This window comes from Leptosomus discolor, chromosome 1 (genome assembly GCF_034619465.1).
Source record: "Leptosomus discolor isolate bLepDis1 chromosome 1, bLepDis1.hap2, whole genome shotgun sequence".
Lineage (NCBI taxonomy): Eukaryota > Metazoa > Chordata > Aves > Leptosomiformes > Leptosomidae > Leptosomus > Leptosomus discolor.
In genome coordinates, this window is record NC_141391.1 from 66,020,764 (window position 1) to 66,039,606 (window position 18,843).

The window sequence follows — 18,843 nt, forward strand, 5'->3', positions numbered from 1 at the left end:
GCTGCCTCGCTCCCACTGGAGGAATTGGTATATAGCTGTTTGTGCTCCCCTGAAAACCCCACTCTGGGTGTTCAGACACCGAGTTGATGACAGCAGCAGAAATACTTAAATGGGATTAAAACGCTGAGGTCCTTAGTCAGGCAGTAGCTTCCTCCGTTCCCTACAAGAAGCAGCAGAACAATAAACAACGACTGTACCAGCAAGTCTGAGCGTTTAAAAATGATGAGTCAGTCTCCCTTAAATTAGGGGATTGCCAGTGACGTTTTTTTAAAAAAAATAAGAGGCAGAAAGCGTGAGTTGTTTTGTTTCGCTGGAGCCAGGGTAGGTTTTCCAGGTCCCTGGCGGGACCGGGTGTCTGCGGGCTCCGGGGACTTCCCGAGAGGAAATGTCAGGGAAAGCCGAGAGCATCTCCCTAACGATAGGCGAGAGAAAATCGCCAGCGCTACCAACACCGCCCCCCTCCCCGGGCCGGAGCCCGCCCTGCGCGGCCCCGCAGGCGGGGCCGGCCCGCCGCCACCACCTCCCCTCAGCGCCCGGCCCGCCTCCCGCCGCCACCGGGAGAGCGGGAGAAAACGCATTTGGCAAACCCGGCGGGCTCGGAGGGGCTTAGGGAGGGTCTGATCTCCCCGCGTGCCCCAGACCGGCGCGTTACCGGCCGGCCCGCGGCGGGGCAGCCGCTGGGTACGAACGGCCACGGCTGCAGCTTCAGGAAACAAAGGCGGGCTGCCCCCGGCGAGCCCCGGCCGCGGGAATGGTGACCGACAGCGGGCTCCTTCCTCACGGCCCCCCGGACACGCTGTCGGGGAGAACTCGAGCAGCACGGAGCTATACCCGGCGCCCCTTCTCCTCCTCCTCCTCCTCCTCCTCCTCCTCCTCCTCCCCGGAGGCGCTCGGAGCCCCCTCCGTCGGGCGCCCAGGCGGAGCGGGGGACAGCCCGTCGCCGAGCTACTCCTTAACGCAGCCTCCAACGCCCCCACCCCTCCCGCCCCGCTCCGGCGAGACTCGGTAACCCTTCCCTCGCCGCTGAGCGGGGGGGGGACGAGGCGCGGCGGCAAGCGCCGCCCCTCAGGGGCCGCCGGGAAACGTAGTCGAATCCCGCCCGTGACGGACGGCTCCATTTTCTCCTCGCGTTGTAGGCCGTGCGCATGCGCGCGCCCGCCTCCCTCCCCTCCCCCCGCATGTTACCGCCCCTGGTATCCCAGGCAGCGTTGTCACAGCGGCGCCCGCCCTCCCTCCCGCCCGGCGAGGATTGGCCGAGGGAGCTGCGGGGCGGGACACAAGGGAGGAGGTGATTGGCTGGGCCGGGTGTCACCCGCCGCGGGGATGATTGATGCGGTTGCCCGCTGAGCAGGGAGGCAGAGCTTCTCCTCGGTGTCCGGCGCCGCGCCGGGTACAGCCCTGCCCCCAAAGCGGGGTTGGCGGCGCAGTTACCGCTGTGGCGTCGCATGGTTCGCAGTGACACCCCCCCCCACCCCCGTCCCGTCCCGTCCTTCGTAGAAAAGCCCTCGGAGCTGCTCCGTTCTGGGGCGAGCTCCCTCAACCAGCTCGCAAGAAGGCGAGAGAGACTCCTCCAAAGTCCGTGCCCTACCGCAAAAAGCATCCCAACTTCCCCCCCCCCCCCCGCTCGCAACCTCCGCCGGCCCCGTGCTCTCCCCTCAGCCTCCCCGCGCAACTTCACCGGAGCCTCCACCACCACACGCGCGCACACACACACACACACCCCACCACCTCCTCCTCCCCTCACCCCGCGCCCGGCCGCGGGGGCCTTTCCTTCCCCACGCCTACACCGGCACCGAGCCGCCCACCCCCGCTCTACGACCGCATCCCCTGCCGCCTTCCCTCCCCAAACGTGAGTAAGGGGAGGAGGGACGATGAATATGCAGAGGAGCATTCGCCCCGCCGCGGTTCCGGGAGGGGGAGGGGGAGAGTGCGTGTGCGCGGTGAGTGTGTGTGTGTGTGTGTGTGTGTGTATATACAGCGCTGGGAGGGGTGCGCATGCGCCGTGCGTGGCGGGGCTGAATGTTTCCCAAGTGTTTGAAACTGGTATTTGGGTTTTCCACGTTGGATCAAGTGCGGCGTATGGGAGCGAGGAGGCTGCGTCCGTACCGCCGGGGAGCGGCGGCGGCGGCGGTGAGGAGAGCGGGGAAGGGGGGAGCGGAGGAGAAGCGGAGCGGAGCGGCGCTGGCGCACGCAGAGGGGCTGCCGCTGCCTCTGACAGACACTTTGCAGAGCACATTTTGTTTCCAGATTGTTTCGGAGGAGCTGGTTTAAGCCCCCCTCCTTTCTCCTCCTCCCTCCCCCCCCCCCCCCCCCCTCACACACACACACACACAAATCCCTCTGATTGTTCCTACCACCTCCTTCGTGAATTACCCACAACGACAGCCATTCAATCAGCTGCCGCTGGCTGTAGGGGACTAGCGGAGGGTGTGTGTGTGTCTCTCTCTCCCTCTGTTTCACACAAGAGGAGTCAGATGTAGCTTCTCTCCGTTTTTTGGGGGGAGCTACAGAGAGAGGTGGGCAGGGAGTGAGCCGTTCATCGGGGTTACCGGCTTTGGAGGGAGCAGCACTTGCTCTCGCACCGACAGGGAGAGAGAGGTGTGGGGAAGGATTTTTTTTTTTTTTTTTTTTTTTTTTTTTATTTCTTTGCCGGATGAAAATGTTGAGTCCTGCAAACGGAGACCAGCTTCACCTAGTGAACTATGTGGAGGATTATCTGGACTCCATCGAGTCTATGCCCTTCGATCTGCAGAGAAATGTCTCCTTGATGAGGGAAATTGACGCCAAATATCAAGGTAAGTGCTTTCTATATACGTGTGTGTGTGTCCGTGTGTGTGGTATGGGGCTCGGGGGGGGAGGGTGTCTTTCCCTTTCTTTTCTTCAGAGCTGAGCCTCGGCTCCCTTTGCCTCTCTGCACCCCACAGGGATGGTAGTTTTATTTTGGGGAGGTGAAAGGAGGGAGAAAGCCAGGAGGAGAGATCCGAGGAGAGAGAGGGGCTGATCTGCAGCGTTAGCTCTTGTCATGGGGCGGAACAAAAGGTCTCCAGCTTCTCTTATTAAGCAAGGACTCTGCTTTTCTGTGTAAATTGCTGGCCAAGAAGGCGGGGGCAGGGAAGTGGGGTGTGCGGTGCACAAAGGGGGGCCGTCCCCGGCCGTGGGGCTGAGGTGGAAGGGTTTCGGGGTACGGAAGAAAGTGCTGGGTGGACAGAGAGGGAGAGATTACAGCACAACATTTAGGAATGTACAGTATTCATTATGGCTGTAGTAGGGGAGAGAGGCAGCTAGTGAGGGAGGGAGGGAAGGAGGGAGGGAGGAGAGGGGGGTTAGGCGAGAGTGGGGGGCAGGGTGTGCTTTCTTCGCTCCCTCCTCGGTGGGTTTCGTTTCACCCCGTAAAACAGCCCCGCTCCGCGGGGCGGGGGGGACGGGACTGGCGTGTGCGGTGTGCGGGGGGGCACACGGTCGGGTTTACGGATGTGCTGAAGGCTGGAGTGCCCCCCTCCCTCCCCTCGCTACCGGCACCCGGGGCACGCCGTCCCCGTACCCCACGGGCGGAGGGGAGAGGAGGCCGGTTTGTGCGGGGCTCGGGGCAGCTTTGTCGCTTGCTGGTGTCCGTTCGGGAAGCGGGGGGAGGGGAGTGCTTTACTGGGTGCCGCCGGCAGCGGTGACAGCCGGGGTGCCGGGCGGGAAGGACCCCCTTCTCCCCCGGCGGCCGCGCCGCCCCGCGCCCCCCGTACATGTGGCCTTAGGGGCGGTGGGCAGCGAGCCCTGCCGCTCCCCCAGCCTCTCGTCGGGCAGCTCGGCAGGGAGCCCGGTGGCTCTCGGGGGAAGGGGCCGGGGGAAACTTCCTCGGGAGGTCGTGGCGGCGGGCGGGGAGGGGAGGGAGGCGGGGAGGAGAGGGCAGGGCGGGCAGCGCGGTTCTGGCGCGCTACGGGGAACCGCGGCCAGCGGGCGCCTCCGCGCTTTGCTGGGGACTCGCCGTCGTTGCGGCTTTTATCAACGCCCCTCGTTAGCATATCGCGGCTCGCCCCGCCCCCGGCCGGGCTGATAGGGGGAAGACTCCCCACGGACCGGCTGCGGCCCACCTCCTCCCGCCGATTGGTCCTCGGGCCGGGCTGTTCCGCCTTGTGCTCCGCCTCCTCGTGACGTTTCGATAAGCAACTTTTCTGTGGGGTTGATTTGAATATCTCGGCCTGCCCGGGCCTGTGGGTTCTGATTGGCTGGGGCGGCAGCAGCGGGCAGGCCAACCTTGAGCGTTCGGAGTGTGACTGACGTGTTCTCGGGACGGGGGACGCCGCTGTTCCCGCCTCCTCTTGCTCTTGAATGGCGCGACGGTGCTGGAGGGGGCGGGCGCAAGCTCGCTCTGCCCCTGCGATTGGCTGCTTTTTTTTTCTTTTTTTTTTTTAATTATTATTTTTTACTCTTCTGGTTCTTTCTGGTTCCGATTGGGAACACCGGGCCAGCAGGGGCGGGCTCTCCCCGTCGGCGGCTCTGATAGGCGCGGGGGTTGGCGGGCCGCCGCCCCGCTCCGCCCGGTCGCCGCCGCAGCCTCCTCCTCCCGCTCCGCCCCTGTCCCCCCCACCCCCGCTTCCTCTGCCTCCCCTGTTCCGCTGCGAACCGGGGGGGACTGCCGCCGGTTTCCTGCCGGAGAACAATAGCTGCTTCGTCACTTCCGGGGCGTTGCCGCCGCGCCGGTTGCTAGGAGAAGGCGACCCCCCCACCCCCACCCCCCCCCATGACCCGGCGGGAAGAGGCCGCTTCCCGGTCGGGCGGGGGCTGCCCTCCGTTAGGGCCCGCCGCGCCGTAATGGCGGCGCCTGGCGCTCCCTCCGCGGGCCGCGGAGCACGCGGGCTGCGGGGCGGGGCGAGCGCAGCTCCGCGGCGGGGGCGGGGGCTCCCGGGCGGCGCCGCAGCGGGGCGGGGAGAGGCCGGGACGCGGCCGGGCCCGCCCCAGGCCGGGAGGGGGGGGGTGCCCAGCCGGCCGGAGAGCGGCCATCCCGCCGAGGCCCCGCGCCCTCCTGCCCGCGGAGGTGCCTCCCGCCGCCCCCCTCGGGAGGCCTTGGGTGCTGGGGGCGGTGCGGGAGCGGGGTGCTCCCGGGGGGCGGCCGTGACGGCGATGTCTCGGCCCCCACGAGGGCCAACTGTTGGGGGAATAAAGCTCCCGCAACGACGGCACTTCCTCTTTTTTTTTTTTTCTTTTCTTTCTTTTTTTTTCTTTATTTTGTCACGCGAATGTCGTTTGCGGTGTTGTATCCTTGCGCCTGTCAGATAGAGATGGGTTACACGGCGGACGTCTGCCAAGTGCCAAAACTTAGAGCATAAAACTTGTGCATTTCAGCCGTTGAAAATAATTAGCCCTCGATTTTTAGTCTTCCTGAGCGCTTATTCTGTACATTTGGGCTTTTTTTTTTTTTAATGGTGATAGGCGTGGTTTGGGTTTTTTATTTTGGTTTGGGTTTTTTTTTGTAATTAGGAAAAGAAAGCATTTGCTTAAGAGAGTTACTGACACGCTGAAATACTAATGTTGACCACATAGGTTATGTTGCAGTACCAGCAGGTCGTGCTTCACTGATGTGAGAAGCATGGGCTGCAGCTCTAGTGACTGAAGTAAAACTTGCCTAAAATTTCCACGTCCTCGCTAGAGATGAGGAACATCCCTGTTCAAAAAATCTGCTCACGCAAGACAAAACCTTAATCACAGGATAACTATTACTTGCGTATGTATCATGTTCTCTTATTAAAAAAAAAAAAAAAAAAGTTTAAAAAAGTTTTGGTAATGCCATTTGCATGTGTAAGAGATCCCGGTTTCTGTTAGGTGAATTGAGGTTAGATTTTATATCTTGGTATATTTTGCTTCCCTGAGGCAGGATGTTCTAACCTCTGAGAAAAGGAAAAATTGGGGAAGGAAGGAGATGCCGGAAAACCATTCTGCATGTTTTTGAGGACTTAGTATGGAAACGCTGAGTGTATGTTTGAGTGTCATCGTGAAACTCAAAACCATCTGCTTAAAAATAGGTTTCTAGAACCATTCTTGAAACTTTAAACACTTTTGTGTGCTGTTCTTTCTTACAAACTGTGGGAACAATCCTTGAGGTGCAGTGCAAGGTCTAACATACCTTCAGTGGTAGCATTTTAAATGGGAAGCTCTAGCTGCTCCAATTGTTGCATGTCATCTTCAACGTTCTCTTCTGACTTTTTCTTCTTCTCTGCAGTAAATATTTAATGAAGATTATATTTCTGGGTTTTAAAAATAAACAGCAGGTATTTTACAGAAATAAGGAGGAATTCATCTAGACATCTTGGGTATTGTAACCCTAATTCTGCAGCCCTAGGGATTTAAGTGGTCTCACGTTTTCAGCAAAAATAGCTCAGCAGTATTGGATGAAACTTGCCAATGCTTAGGGTCCGGCCCTGTGTATTTGGAGCACTTCTGCACCAACTGTCGAGTACGATAGTGATTATGAAGTAACTCGGCATCTGATTTCTGCACTGGTTTGTGCTTTCTTTCTCTCCCACTCTCAGTCATTCACTAAAAATATAAATGTTGTTGTGCAGAAAATGTCCAGGGAAACAATCTGTTAATTTCCCCTCTTAATTTTACAATTAATTTTGGAACTTTTGAGATGGGGGGGTGTATTTGTTCAGTTAGTTCTTTTTAATTACTGATAAGTTTAAAGGGAAGAATTGTCAACACGCATCAAATTATATTTAGCCACTTTTTTCCCTAGATCAGGACTTGCATTCTGTTCCTGCGGGACCGACTGGAACAGAAGTGATCCACTGGAGTCACGAGCCCTCTTGTCAGCTACCGGCTTCAGGGAATCTGTCGTTGATCGGCTTCGTGCGTTACAAAATGGTGTTGCAGGGCGGAAGGAATGATGTGGGAAGGCTTTGTTTTGCCACTCTCGCTGTTGAAAATATTTATGGTTTGTGTTTCTTCCTTGCAGAGATTCTGAAGGACCTGGATGATTACTATGAAAAATTTAAACGAGAGACAGACGCCGTGCAGAAGAGAAGAATGTTGCACTGCATACAGAGAGCCTTGATTCGGAGTCAGGAGCTGGGGGACGAGAAGATCCAAATCGTCAGTCAGATGGTGGAGCTGGTTGAGAACAGAACCAGGCAAGTGGACAGCCACGTGGAGCTGTTTGAGACTTGTCAAGAGGCTAACGATACCACTGGAAACAGCGGGAAAGCCAGCCAGGACAAGTCAAAGAATGAGACAATCGCACAGGCTGAAAAGCCCAACAATAAGAGATCGAGGCGGCAAAGGAATAATGAGAATCGAGAAAACGCTTCAAATAATCATGATCACGATGACATCACCTCAGGAACTCCAAAGGAGAAGAAAGCGAAAACGTCCAAGAAGAAGAAACGATCCAAGGCTAAAGCGGAGCGGGAGGCTTCTCCCCCCGACCTTCCTATTGACCCTAACGAGCCAACCTACTGCTTGTGCAACCAAGTCTCCTATGGAGAAATGATAGGATGCGATAACGACGAGTGCCCCATTGAGTGGTTTCACTTTTCCTGCGTCGGACTCAATCACAAACCAAAGGGCAAATGGTACTGCCCCAAATGTAGAGGAGAAAACGAGAAAACTATGGACAAGGCGTTGGAGAAGTCTAAAAAAGAAAGGGCCTACAACAGGTAGTTTGTGGACTTTTCACAGCAGAGAAAAATAAAACCACCAAACCAGTGTATTTATTGTCAGTGTCACCTTTGTTGAGGTGAAAGGATTGTAAAATGTATATTTTTAAAGGAGGTTTAAAACTGAACCAACCATTCCTGTTATAGGGACGGCAATAAGCAATTTTGGTTTTCGTTTGGTAAACTGTAACAAGAATGTGGTCTGTGGACCAATGTATTCCAAAAGTAAAGTTATAAGAGTTTAAACTGAATATTCGGGTGGATCTGAAAAGATAAATTAATACTTTTTTTTTTTCTTTTTCGTCAGTGCTGGTAGCACTCTACCCATTAAAATTTCGATGACAAATATCTCTGAAATGTAATTTCGTTTTCTTTAATGAAAAATGTTATTTACCTTTTCAGCAAAATTGTTAAATAGTTTAGCCACCTGGTTGTATCTGAATAAAGCTGCAATACATTACAAATGTAACTTCTTTTGGTGATAAGCAGTGCAAGAGGAAACAAAAGGAGGGTAAAATTTGGTTCCTGCTACAAAGTGTCAGTATAACAGTTCAACAGCAAATGTTTAAATAGGCTTAGAGGATTATTTTTAAAAAAAAACCCCAAAACAGTTAATGGTTAAATTTTACACAACAAATATTTTATACCCTGGCCAAGTACCATGAGGGCCATTTTAAAATGATTAAATATGTTTTATATTTAACCAGGAAGTGGTTTAGTAACGAGACTTAACATAAATGAAGCTTTATACTGTCACAGATAGTAGTGTAGCAATCCTTAATTTGTTTTAAGTTGTATAAATGTACATTTTTAAGTGGAGTTGCACTTACTGTATTATACTTGGAAATGCAGCCAAATGCCATTGTGTAACCAATGTGCGTTTCCTGCAGTATGTATGAAAATTGTACAGCTGTGATATTAAGAAATAAATGAAACAACTTTGACAGTTTGCTGCTTTAGCAATCATGTTTAATGATCATTCACATAGCTTAAAAAAAAAAAAATGCTTGCCTTTAACCTCGGCAGCTCCAGCAAGCTGCTGCAAGGAAGCCTGAAACTGTTGTAGTGGTAACCAAATTACAGTTCTGGTAATGAATCTTCACCGGCCGTGTGGCCAGCAGGGTCGTAGGAGAGCCAAAACGGCATTTAACTTTCCACCCAACTCTGCTCTTTCCGTGCTTGCAGTCACACCCGGACGTTTACCTAAAGATCGATAGTATCGAGCTGGTCTTGTTCGGTTGTTTTCATGCTGTTATGCCACGGATATAAATTATTCTGTGTTATCAGCAGAAAAATCTTTTGCATTCCAGCATTCTCAAAGTATTGTCGCAGCAGCAGCCCTGCCAGCGTTGTTCTTCGAGGTCGCCTCACACGAAAACAGAGTAGCCACGGCCGAGGTGCTGTGCGTTAAGAGTAGGTATCCGGGTCCTCTCTCGCTTGGCTGCGCAGGGGAGCTTGGCCGGACTGTTCCCTTCACCTGCGCGGCTGGAAGGACCGGCGTTCTGGCTGAGCTGATTTCGTCGCCTCGTCCCCCCGCGGGCCTTCGCTGCGAGTGCGGAGGGGACGGGACCAGCAGAAGGAAGGCCATGGAAGCGAAGGTGGTGAAATCCAGTGGGTGTGACAAGAGTCTTGTAAGAATACAGGAGGCTGGGGGTTGGGGTTTTTTTTTTGGAAGACAGCCATTCTCTTAAAATCTATAATTGTGTTGTTTTTCTTCCTGGACAGTGAAGCCGTACCGCTGAAGCGATGCTGTTTTTCCTCGAGGTATTCCAGCAGGTCTTTCTGTTGGAAGTAAGGGAGACAAGGGTTTGGATCCAGCTGAACAAAGGCAGTTGAAGGGGCTCAGTGTTTTCTAAAGATGTACTGAAAAGCCCGAAGGTGCTCTGCATCACGTCGCATGGGTGTTCCCTGCCAGGCCGACACACTCGCAGTGACAAGCAGAAGTCCTCTTTTCCTTTTAAGTAGGTGCACGAGGTGCGTGTGCGTGTGCGTTACGTGCTTCCAGTCGCTACAGGCTGTCACGTTCTACTGAGCCGTCTTTGCAAACATCTGCTCCGAATCACGTCTCCTGCTCCTGAGGTGGTTTAGGGTTGGTGTGTAGTTGCTCTATTCTCTTCCCCTTTTCCTCTTCTCTCTAAAGCCTTTTGGTTTTCCATTCTCCCTACGCACTTATCGGTCTTTCCCGCTCCTCCCTCCACTTGCTGTTGTTGTGGCTAATCCCGACGTTTCTGGTCTTTTCTGCCTCAGCCCTTCTGTTATCCTCCCACCAGCCTACGCTGAGAACATCGATACTTAGCAGGGTTGTACTAGCGAGACCCCAGTGCAACTTCCCGTAGGAGCCTAGTGCAGACACAGTTTCAAACCAAGCCTTTTTCGTGAAGTGTCTCCGTTGGTTCTGCAGGGCATTTTGAATGTGGAAAGCCGGAAGAAAACAACCAAGCTGCAAAGGAGCGTGGTGAGAAAGTTCAGCTAAAGGTGAATTGGTAGAGCAGTGTTTTTACTGCCCTTGAATGAATATATTTCCAGCTACTGAAGGCTGGCTGTGGTCTCCTGTATTTCAGTCTTTTGCAAAAGGCAGCTGCTGATCCGCAAAGCAGCTTGGAGTGACATCCCTTTCCACATTTTTCCAAGACTTGCGTGGTTTTCCCAACGCACCCTGTCACAGGCTGCAACGTTTGTTCTGCCGCTTGACCCCGAGGGTCGACTGGACCAGCGCGGTGCTGTTTGGCAGGTCTGGTTTCAGCCGATGGGCACAATTAATTACTTCAGTTAGGTGTGAGGGACTCTGCTGTGGCACTAAGCTCTTTGTTGATGGAAGTGGAGCCATCTCATGTTATACTGACACACTGCCAAGCGCCGCGTACTGTGCAAACTTTGTTCTGGGTTTGGTATCTTGTCTAAAGTGCTGGCTTCACAAAGTATCTTTACAAATCCTCCTTTCTTAGTTGTTCGGAGTGCATTTAATGGTCACAAGAGGCTGCCGTCTTTGGAGACAATTTTTGTTATTTCTGTGTGATAGATTAGCTGATTTGCAAGCCTCCTTATACTGCCCAACAAGGTGACAGTGCTGTCATTCGGGGAGATCATCTGCAGGTTTGAGAAAACACCTGAATTTCTCGGTGACCCTTTCCTGCAGAGGCTGCCAACAAAAGGCTTGAGCGAGAGGGAGGCTCTTCTAGGAGCTGAGCGAAGGCTTCCGACTCGTTTCCCACAGGCCGGTGAGCGGCTATCAGGTATGGTAGCGCTGATACAGCCTATAAAAAATCAGGAGGTCTTTGTTGAGGAGAAAGTCACGGCAGCAGGAATCGCAACCTTCTTAAACTTCTCCTTGAAAACATGCTGGCGGCTGTAATCGCTGCTGATCTGTGATAGGTGTCACAGGCCATAAGTCCGTGTTGTGTTGCTGAACCCTTGACCTGACGATAAAGTCCTTCTGAGCACTGAAAAGCACCATTTCGGCGCTGAAGTCAAGGGAGCTGGCAGCAGGCCTTGCACCTGAGTCGTCCCCGTCCTCAGGCGGCACATTTGTCCTGCGGCAGCGCCGCTGGCAGCGAAGAGCTGGTGCTGAAGGCGCAAGTCGGGAGGTAAAAGCCAGCAGCGAGGGAGCCCTTTGGGTGCTACGTTAACTCCAATTGCAAAATATTCCCGGCGGGGCGGAGAGAGAGAACCACCGTGAGCCTGAAACAGCAGAGCAAAGCGTGCATTTCAACCGTTGTACCACCTGAAAGCATCCCAATTAAGCAGAACTACTGTCTCCATTAAGCAGCAGCAACCCTGGCCATGTGTATCATTAGTTTTAAATAGGTTTCTTACTAATTAAGCACAGTTGCTGATTAACTGTGTCCTAATTTTGTGGAGCATGCAAAATAAATACAATTGAATCGGACTGCTCTGCCAGTCTAATTTTTTGGTAGGGTATTTTTAGTTAATCTTTTAAATTGTAGTAACGAGGAAAGGAGAGAGACAAAATATTGTAAACTGTTCCACAGAACATGATACAAAGAAAGTTCTCTGTAATAGAAATGCTTCAAAACATGTTTGAATATCCTTGAAGCGCATTCTGTTGCTTTGGTTAGACTTTTTATCATCCTCACGGCCTATTTGTGTACATAAAAAAAAAAAACCCAACGCCTTGTGCTAGCCATAGCTCAAAGGAGCTAATAATTTCTTGCTTCTGAGTATCAAAAGTAGCATGAACATTCAATGTAATGTCAAAAAATAATCAAGCTAATAATGCTTCGTGCAGCTTCTGACTTTCCCAGGTGTTACTGAAATCCCAGATGTAACAAGTGGGAGGAACGATGCAGTAAGGAAGAGCCCCGGAGCAAACGGAGTACGTATAGAAGTGCTGAGAGGCAGTATTAAGGTTTTCTCCTGAGCTCAGGACGCCTAGGTTTTGCTTTTCACAGTGAGCGTTTACTGTTGTTGGTAGTCACAAGTAGCTAACGCACCTCTGTCCCCCTCACAGCGGGGGAGCAGCGTTAGGGGCCGGGACAGAATGTGGAGGGCTGGCGGCTCTCCCCAGTGACAGGCTTCTGGTTGTCGGTGTGCGAAGCCCGATTACGGGGTTAAGTCGATCCTTCAGTTCGCTTTATAAACAGCTTCACCAATGGTGGTGGTTGCCATCCCTCGCCCCTGCGGGTGTTACTGGCCCCTCTGCAGGACCTCACCGCTTTTGCAGCAATGCTGGAAGAAAACAAAAGGTGGTTGATACCGAACATTTAAAACCAGGTACCAGCATTTCAATTTCCCCCTCTGACTTGAGAAGCGTAAGTAAACATTGTGGCTGAGCTTCATTGAGAAGGACTGCCGGCTTTGCTGTCCTCTCCAAAACGCCTTGGTAGTTCAGCTGGCCATTTTTAAAGACTTTGCACGCTATCCGTCTAACATAAGGTCATGGATTCTCAGGTGCTGCAGTAACGAGGAGTGGGGAAGTGATCCTGGTCAGATGGATGAACGTTTTGTAGAAGTCAAAATTCCCTTGCAGTTGTTGGGGTGAAAGTCTAACCGCCATCCAGAGTTGAGGAAACTAGTGAAGCAAAAAATGTGTCTGAAATTGTGGAATTCCTTCCGATACAGTAATTCGAGTTTCTGTATGACTGTGCTGCATGCACCGTGCCACCAGTGCACTGATGCTATCCCCACAAAAAAATTTCAAGGCAATTCCTCACATTGCTTATCAAATGTAGCCCTGTGGATATTGACAGTAACATTCATTTTTAAGCTGCTTTAAGTTGTTCCTTTTATTTTCCAATAGCTTACTTGAATAAGTCAGCCTTTCTATATGGCCATCAGCTGAGACTGGGGGCTGGAAGAGACTCTGTGATGCAGGCAGTAGGTGACTTCGTGCTTGTGGGACATCAGTTGTCCGTGCAGGCGCTGGCTGAACTGGGCCTGAACTTCTGCTTCACGCTTTGGGGAAAGGATCATGATGCAAAGAAAATGGAGTGATCTCTTGCATTTGGATTGCTGACAAGTTAGGCAAGGCCCTAAGAGATTGACCTATCTCGGGCTGGTAACTCAGCATCAAAAAAAAAAAAAAAAAGTACGTAAAATAACCTGGATCTCTTTAAGTAAATATTGTAAAACTTGGGTAAGACAGATACAGTTAGCTTTATACTTTCACTTTGTGGAAGAATTAATGTAATTTAAATTACTGTTGTCCCCTCAGTGCTATACAACCTGAACTCCCTCATCGTACAACACACTTTGCTAGTATAATTTTTTTTTTTTCAAAATAAATCAAACCTGAAAAAAAAAGGGTTTAGTGATAAGGATGAGAAACCCAAGTGAATTGTCCATAAATGATTTACCTGCATACAGAAAGGAATGTTTTGCTATGTTAATTAAAAGATATATATCAGGGGACTTTTCTTTCTGCCAGCCTCATCTCTCCTTGAGATTTGCATGGTTTCATCTGAAATAAAATGCTCTGTTCTCATAATAGCTTCTTCAGTCTTATAACTTTGGGAACAGACAATTTATGGCAAGCCATATCAGTAAAAGATGAATAGTCAGATGCATGTTCCACACAGCGATTTTATTCAACAACTAAAAGATTAAGGGCAATTCTTTCAGAAAAGTCCCCTGAGTTTGGATGCTTTAGTTTCTAGGTGTCCCTGGAGGACATTGAAAGTAGAAGGAAATGAATGTGACGTGTCTTAAACTTTAATCAAGTCTAATCCATGGTCACAGTTACTTAAAAACTTTGATCATTATCGTATCGTTTTGGTGTAGCATCACCAGAGAAACAAAGTATGATTGTTTGGGTGCCGTGGTTTGGCATTTCCATGCTATATCAGGATTTTATTTATTTTATGTTTTGCCTCAGATTTTTATCTGCTGACCCTGTTCTACGTGGATTTGAGACAGCTTCAAGAAGACAAAAGTAATATTTTTAAATTAAAATCACTGATACTGCTCTCAGTCTTTGTTATTCACACTCTTATTTTTTTTTCTGGGAGTACAGAAGATGCCATGGGAGCTCCCTTATGCTGAGCCCTTAGAATCAACACCAAGAGACCTTTACAAAAGGAAGAGAGGGACTTGTGAAGAGTTGAAGTAAGGCTACAATACCAAGGTAAACAGCTGGACTTCGATGTCAAGAGTAATCCTTCCTGGGCCATAAAAGCTTTAAAGGAATTCTATCTGAATAGCTTCAAGGGAAATAGAGCATCCAATTTCCCAAAAAGATAAACACAAACTATGTGACACTTCTGCTGGTTTTGATGAAAGGACCAGAGGCTGCTCTGTGCAGGGGCAGTAGTAACACTCTGCAAAGCCAGACCTGTGTCATGCCGTACGAGAGACTACTGAAGAACTGTTAGAGGTGGGTTACTGAGGTGTCCTGTCACCTATAGATGTTATCTTACAGAAGGCGCCGCTGCCCAGGAGGTAGCACCCATGTCCTCGGAGGTTTCAAGGGAAGCCAAAGAACCTTCTTTGTGCAAGTCAAGAGGCCAAGGGTCTGCTTGCTGTGTGCGACAGAGCAGAAGAGGGCAAAATTATATTTGACCTCAACTCGCTGTCAAGCCACAGCTGAGCAAGTTTCTCAAAAAGCACAAATATTCTATGAGTAAATCGTTCATATTTTCCGTAGGTAACTGAGGCAAATGTCAGATGCTTGTATTTCAGGAAATATTTGAGGCATTAAGTGGTGAGATCTGTTATCTAATGCTACTAGCATATAAAAGGTGAAAACAATGGAACTTCTGGAGGACTAGTTGAAAACGTTTGGACCAAAGCTCAGGAAGGTGTGTTTTTATTTGTAAAACTGATGTAAATCCTATTTTAATTGTTTCATCCAACTTTAGGAGAGTTCATTGCCTCATCCTTTATAATGCAGGGCTTTTTAAGGTTGATTCCTTCCTTGAAGTAAAAACCAGAGACACAGACTCAGGTATGCTATCAGTGCAGGTGGTTCCATTGTATGCTGGACCTTCACCTGGTCTTTCTGCACAGCAGAGATTCCCTCCAGTGAAAATACAAGTAAGGCAACTCTGCTCCGTATCGAGCAGCTGCTGGAGGCTGTTTTATCAGCATCTTGCACACGTGTTGCTGGTCAACAAAGTTTTTTGTCTCGGGGGTTCTCAGTACTTTTACGAAAACCACAGAGGACATGTCCTCCTGGTAGATGATAGACAAGGATCTCAAACACACTCTTTTTTGTACTGTTTCGGTGGTAGGAGTGGGGTGGTGGTTCAGAGGGGTGTAATACACGTGATTCAGCCAGGACAGCTGAATTCATGCAGCTCTCCAGAAGTCCACGGGGAAACACCCACTAACTCGTCTCAGATGTATGAATCCATTGAAGCATTGGAGACAAACTTGTTGCTTCATCTGTGGGGATCAGGACTGTAAAGAAAAGGTAAATAAGCAGAGTAACCCTATTAACTGATCCCTAACAGATCCTGACACAAGGTTACAGCTCTCAAGTCTTTCAGGGTGATTTTTTTTTTTCTTGGAAGAAGCTATTCCATGTTGATTTCTTTTCTGTCAAATATATGTGCATGAAAATATATCACCAGGTTTTCTAAACTTTTTCCTTAATTGGGGTGCAGGAGAAGGGAGTCCCTGGCTTATATAATTTACCTAAAGATTTCTGTTTTGTTTTTTTTCTGTGCCTCAGGTAAGATCCCAGCTTCCCATATCTTTTTTTTTCTGATCTGTTTTAGACAAATTCAAATCCTGACATCTATTTTTGGCCACTGTTTTTTTTAATTACTACTTTAGCACCTGGGTATGAACAGCTGTTTGAAATGCTCACAGTGGTAAGAAGAAGTTTGATGCTGAAAGACTCCGTAGCTCTGAGTTTCCTAAATAAACCTCTGTAGCAATGGGGTTTTCTGAGCTTCGCTGTCCATGCGACCGGAGTGTTAAAAGAAGCGTGGCCTGAACCCTAGGTTCTCCCAAAGCAGAGTTTCAGGCATCGAATCTTAGAAAAATAAATAGTTTAATAGAATGGTACAGCAGCAGGGTCAGCTTGAGCTGGGTGCTGCCAGAGAGGGACCCCAAACAAAGAAATCCCTGGGTGGGCATTTATACCCTTACGGACTGTGCATCCACCCTTCGTGCGATCTTCACGCGCCCTTTGGTCCAACGGTGACTCTGACCTCAGATCCTCCAACACCTTCTGACTCCTCACTGGGTTCCTAATCCACTGTCTCCAGGCAGGCTGTTACCTTCACTAGTTGCAGCTGCTGTTAATGGCTGTAGCCTTGGAGGCTCCTTCAGGTTTGTGCTGGCTGTGGAGGCTTTGTCTTGCTGGAATGGACACAAGTTCTGTACACGTCCAGTAAAGCTAGGTGAAACTTTACAGCTTGCAGCCTGAGGCTTCAGCAAATCTAGCTACTCATGCTAAGTCAGTAAACCTAAGCAAGCAGCATACTAAATCACACAACATTACAACTCTAAGTGGTTTGTTCTATTTAAAATTTACTTATTTAAGCTAAATAACTAATATCTCTTAAGAGGAGCAACATGGAACTTAACTTTTTTTTGAGTGGTGTTTTCATAATTGTGATTTTCTTTCTATATACCCTGTAACTCAGGAAACTGGAGATTTGCAGTGACAATACCATATTTATTGGAAAGGTAGATGAAGTTTTTGATGAAAAGGATGAGATAAAACAGTGTAAAATTGTGCTCAGGCCTACACTGTGGGTCAGAAGCTGGTGCCTCTGCCACCTCGACCTCTGTGCAAGGCGTGAGCTCCCACACTGGTGTGGCCGTATTTGCTGCCACTGCGATGCCTGGAGGTGTGCAGCTGGGCACAGCAGCAGTACCACGCCTACCCGAAATACACTGATGTTACAGACCCTGGGGAGAAATGAAGCTTTTCCTGCAGAGCCGAACCTGGTCCAAGAGACGTATATGGGATGTCATTTACCTCAGTGCACAGACTTCACGTCCTGTGACCTTGACAGGAAGGACTCAAGCATTGACCATGTATGGCCACGGCTGTGTGCCAAAGTGTGTAAGAGAAGCAGGGCAGGGGTGGTGGTGTCCCACACAACAGGCTTGCTGACCCACACCACAGGCAGGTTTGGGACTGTTTTGGGGAAAGGTCCTCCTTAACAGGCTGCTGCTGGACATTATGTCCCTGCTGGATGCCAGAGGGAAGGTACAAGTGGCTGGCAAAGTCGTGGAGCAGGAGAAGGGCACTTTAATCGTGTTGCAAAAATAGCAGCTGCGAGCCTTGTGGCAGGGTGGCATGAGCCAAGGATCGAATGAGCGAGTCCCTGTCTCCGCATGTGCCCCAGGAGGTCATGGGGCAGGGTGCTGCAGACGGCCATGGGGGCCTGCCCAGCCCCAGAGGGCATGCCAGCGGGTGTTCTTCTTGGTTGTGGTAGCACGCCTGTGAAATCACAGTTTATTGATTTACTTCAATTTATCTGCTTTATGCTAAAAGAGAGATGTTTCTGCAACTTTGGAATTTATTTAATCCAAAGCAAGGCAAACCAGTTCTCTTGCTGTAATGGGTCTGCCTGAGATGCAGCCCTCACCATGCTGTGCAGTGGTAGCTAGATAACACACTGGTGTTTTGACTACTGCTGAGCCGGGCTCACACAGCATCAAGGCTGTTTCCCCAACATTTCCCCAGTAGGCTGGGGGTGGGTAAAAACCTGGGAGGGGATATAGCCAGGATAGCTGACCCAGGCTGACCAAAGGGATATTCCATACCACATGACGTCTGCTCAGCAATATAACCTGGGGAAAACAGGAAGAAAGGGGGGACATTTGTTTCGTGTTTGTCGTCCAGAGCAACCGCTACGTGTACCGGAGCCCTGCTTCCCAGGAAGTGGCTGGACATCGCCTGCTGGTGGGAAGTAGAGAATAAGATCTTTTGTTTTGCTTTTCTTCCGCGCGCGGCTTTTGCTTCATTAAACTGTCTTTATCTGACCCACGGGCCTGTTATATTTTCTCTCCCCTGTCCAGCTGAGGGGGTGAGAGTGATAGAGTGGCTTTGGTGGGCATCTGGCCAGGGCCAAACCACCACACTTGCATATACTGGAGGCCTTCTGTAAGAGGCAAGAGTGAAGATGAACATAAATGAACCCAAAGGTGCTGCTGTAGAAGACTGAGAATTGGGACTAAACTGTCATTCACATGTGTAAGAACAATTCCCACTGATTTTGTATCTCCCATCTCTAACTAACTACATAGAATTGTAGAATAATTTGCGTTGGAAGGGACCTTTAAAGGCCATCTAGTCCAACCCCCCCTGCAGTGAGCAGGGACATCTTTAGCCAGATCAGGTTGTTCAGAGCCTCATGCATGATGTCTTATCACCCAGTCCATACCATTCTTCCCATCCTCCTGTGACCAGTTCTGCTATCAGATGAAGCCCTACAGCTTTTACCAAAGCCAGCTGGAATTTTAAATACGTTTTACATGATATTTTAAATCAGTAAGTCTTATTTTCACAAGATTCAGTACAACTGGGGATTCATTTTGTTGTAATAGTGGGTCTTGATTTTTGCTAAGGTTCCCATGATGCACATGTGGCCAGGATTTATGGGACTGGACACATTAAATTACTCTGTACGATTGCCTCTGTCACTATGGAATGTCTTGCCCACGGTAACTGGATGAGTGCATATTTGCCAATGATACCATGGTGGAAGTGTAAGACAATTGCTAAATATACCAGCAAGGAAAATAAGTTGGTGTCTGTAAGTTGGAATTGCTAGTTACAAAT

The 18,843-nt window shown here is 50.1% G+C and overlaps 1 protein-coding gene across 2 annotated transcripts; it reads left to right on the forward strand.

The window, feature by feature from the left end:
- The first annotated feature begins 2,633 nt into the window (after positions 1–2,633).
- Positions 2,634–8,587, forward strand: ING1 (inhibitor of growth family member 1). 2 transcript variants are annotated; one of them, XM_086482088.1, is made up of 2 exons: positions 2,634–2,795; positions 6,944–8,587. In XM_086482088.1, the coding sequence occupies exons 1-2, from the start codon at positions 2,654–2,656 to the stop codon at positions 7,645–7,647; spliced, it is 846 nt and encodes a 281-aa protein (XP_086338214.1). In that variant the 5' UTR covers positions 2,634–2,653; the 3' UTR covers positions 7,648–8,587. The 2 variants fall into 2 exon arrangements, with proteins under 2 accessions (XP_086338214.1, XP_086338216.1); XM_086482090.1 differs by lacking the exon at positions 2,634–2,795 and adding an exon at positions 6,684–6,852.
- The last annotated feature ends 10,256 nt before the right edge of the window (positions 8,588–18,843 follow it).

Bases quoted from the DNA above. Each gene is read 5' to 3' on its own strand.
- ING1 (XM_086482088.1), top strand. From the start codon at position 2,654: ATGAAAATGTTGAGTCCTGCAAACGGAGACCAGCTTCACCTAGTGAAC. The intron at 2,796-6,943 runs GTAAGTGCTTTC...TCTTCCTTGCAG, and splicing joins AATTGACGCCAAATATCAAG to AGATTCTGAAGGACCTGGAT.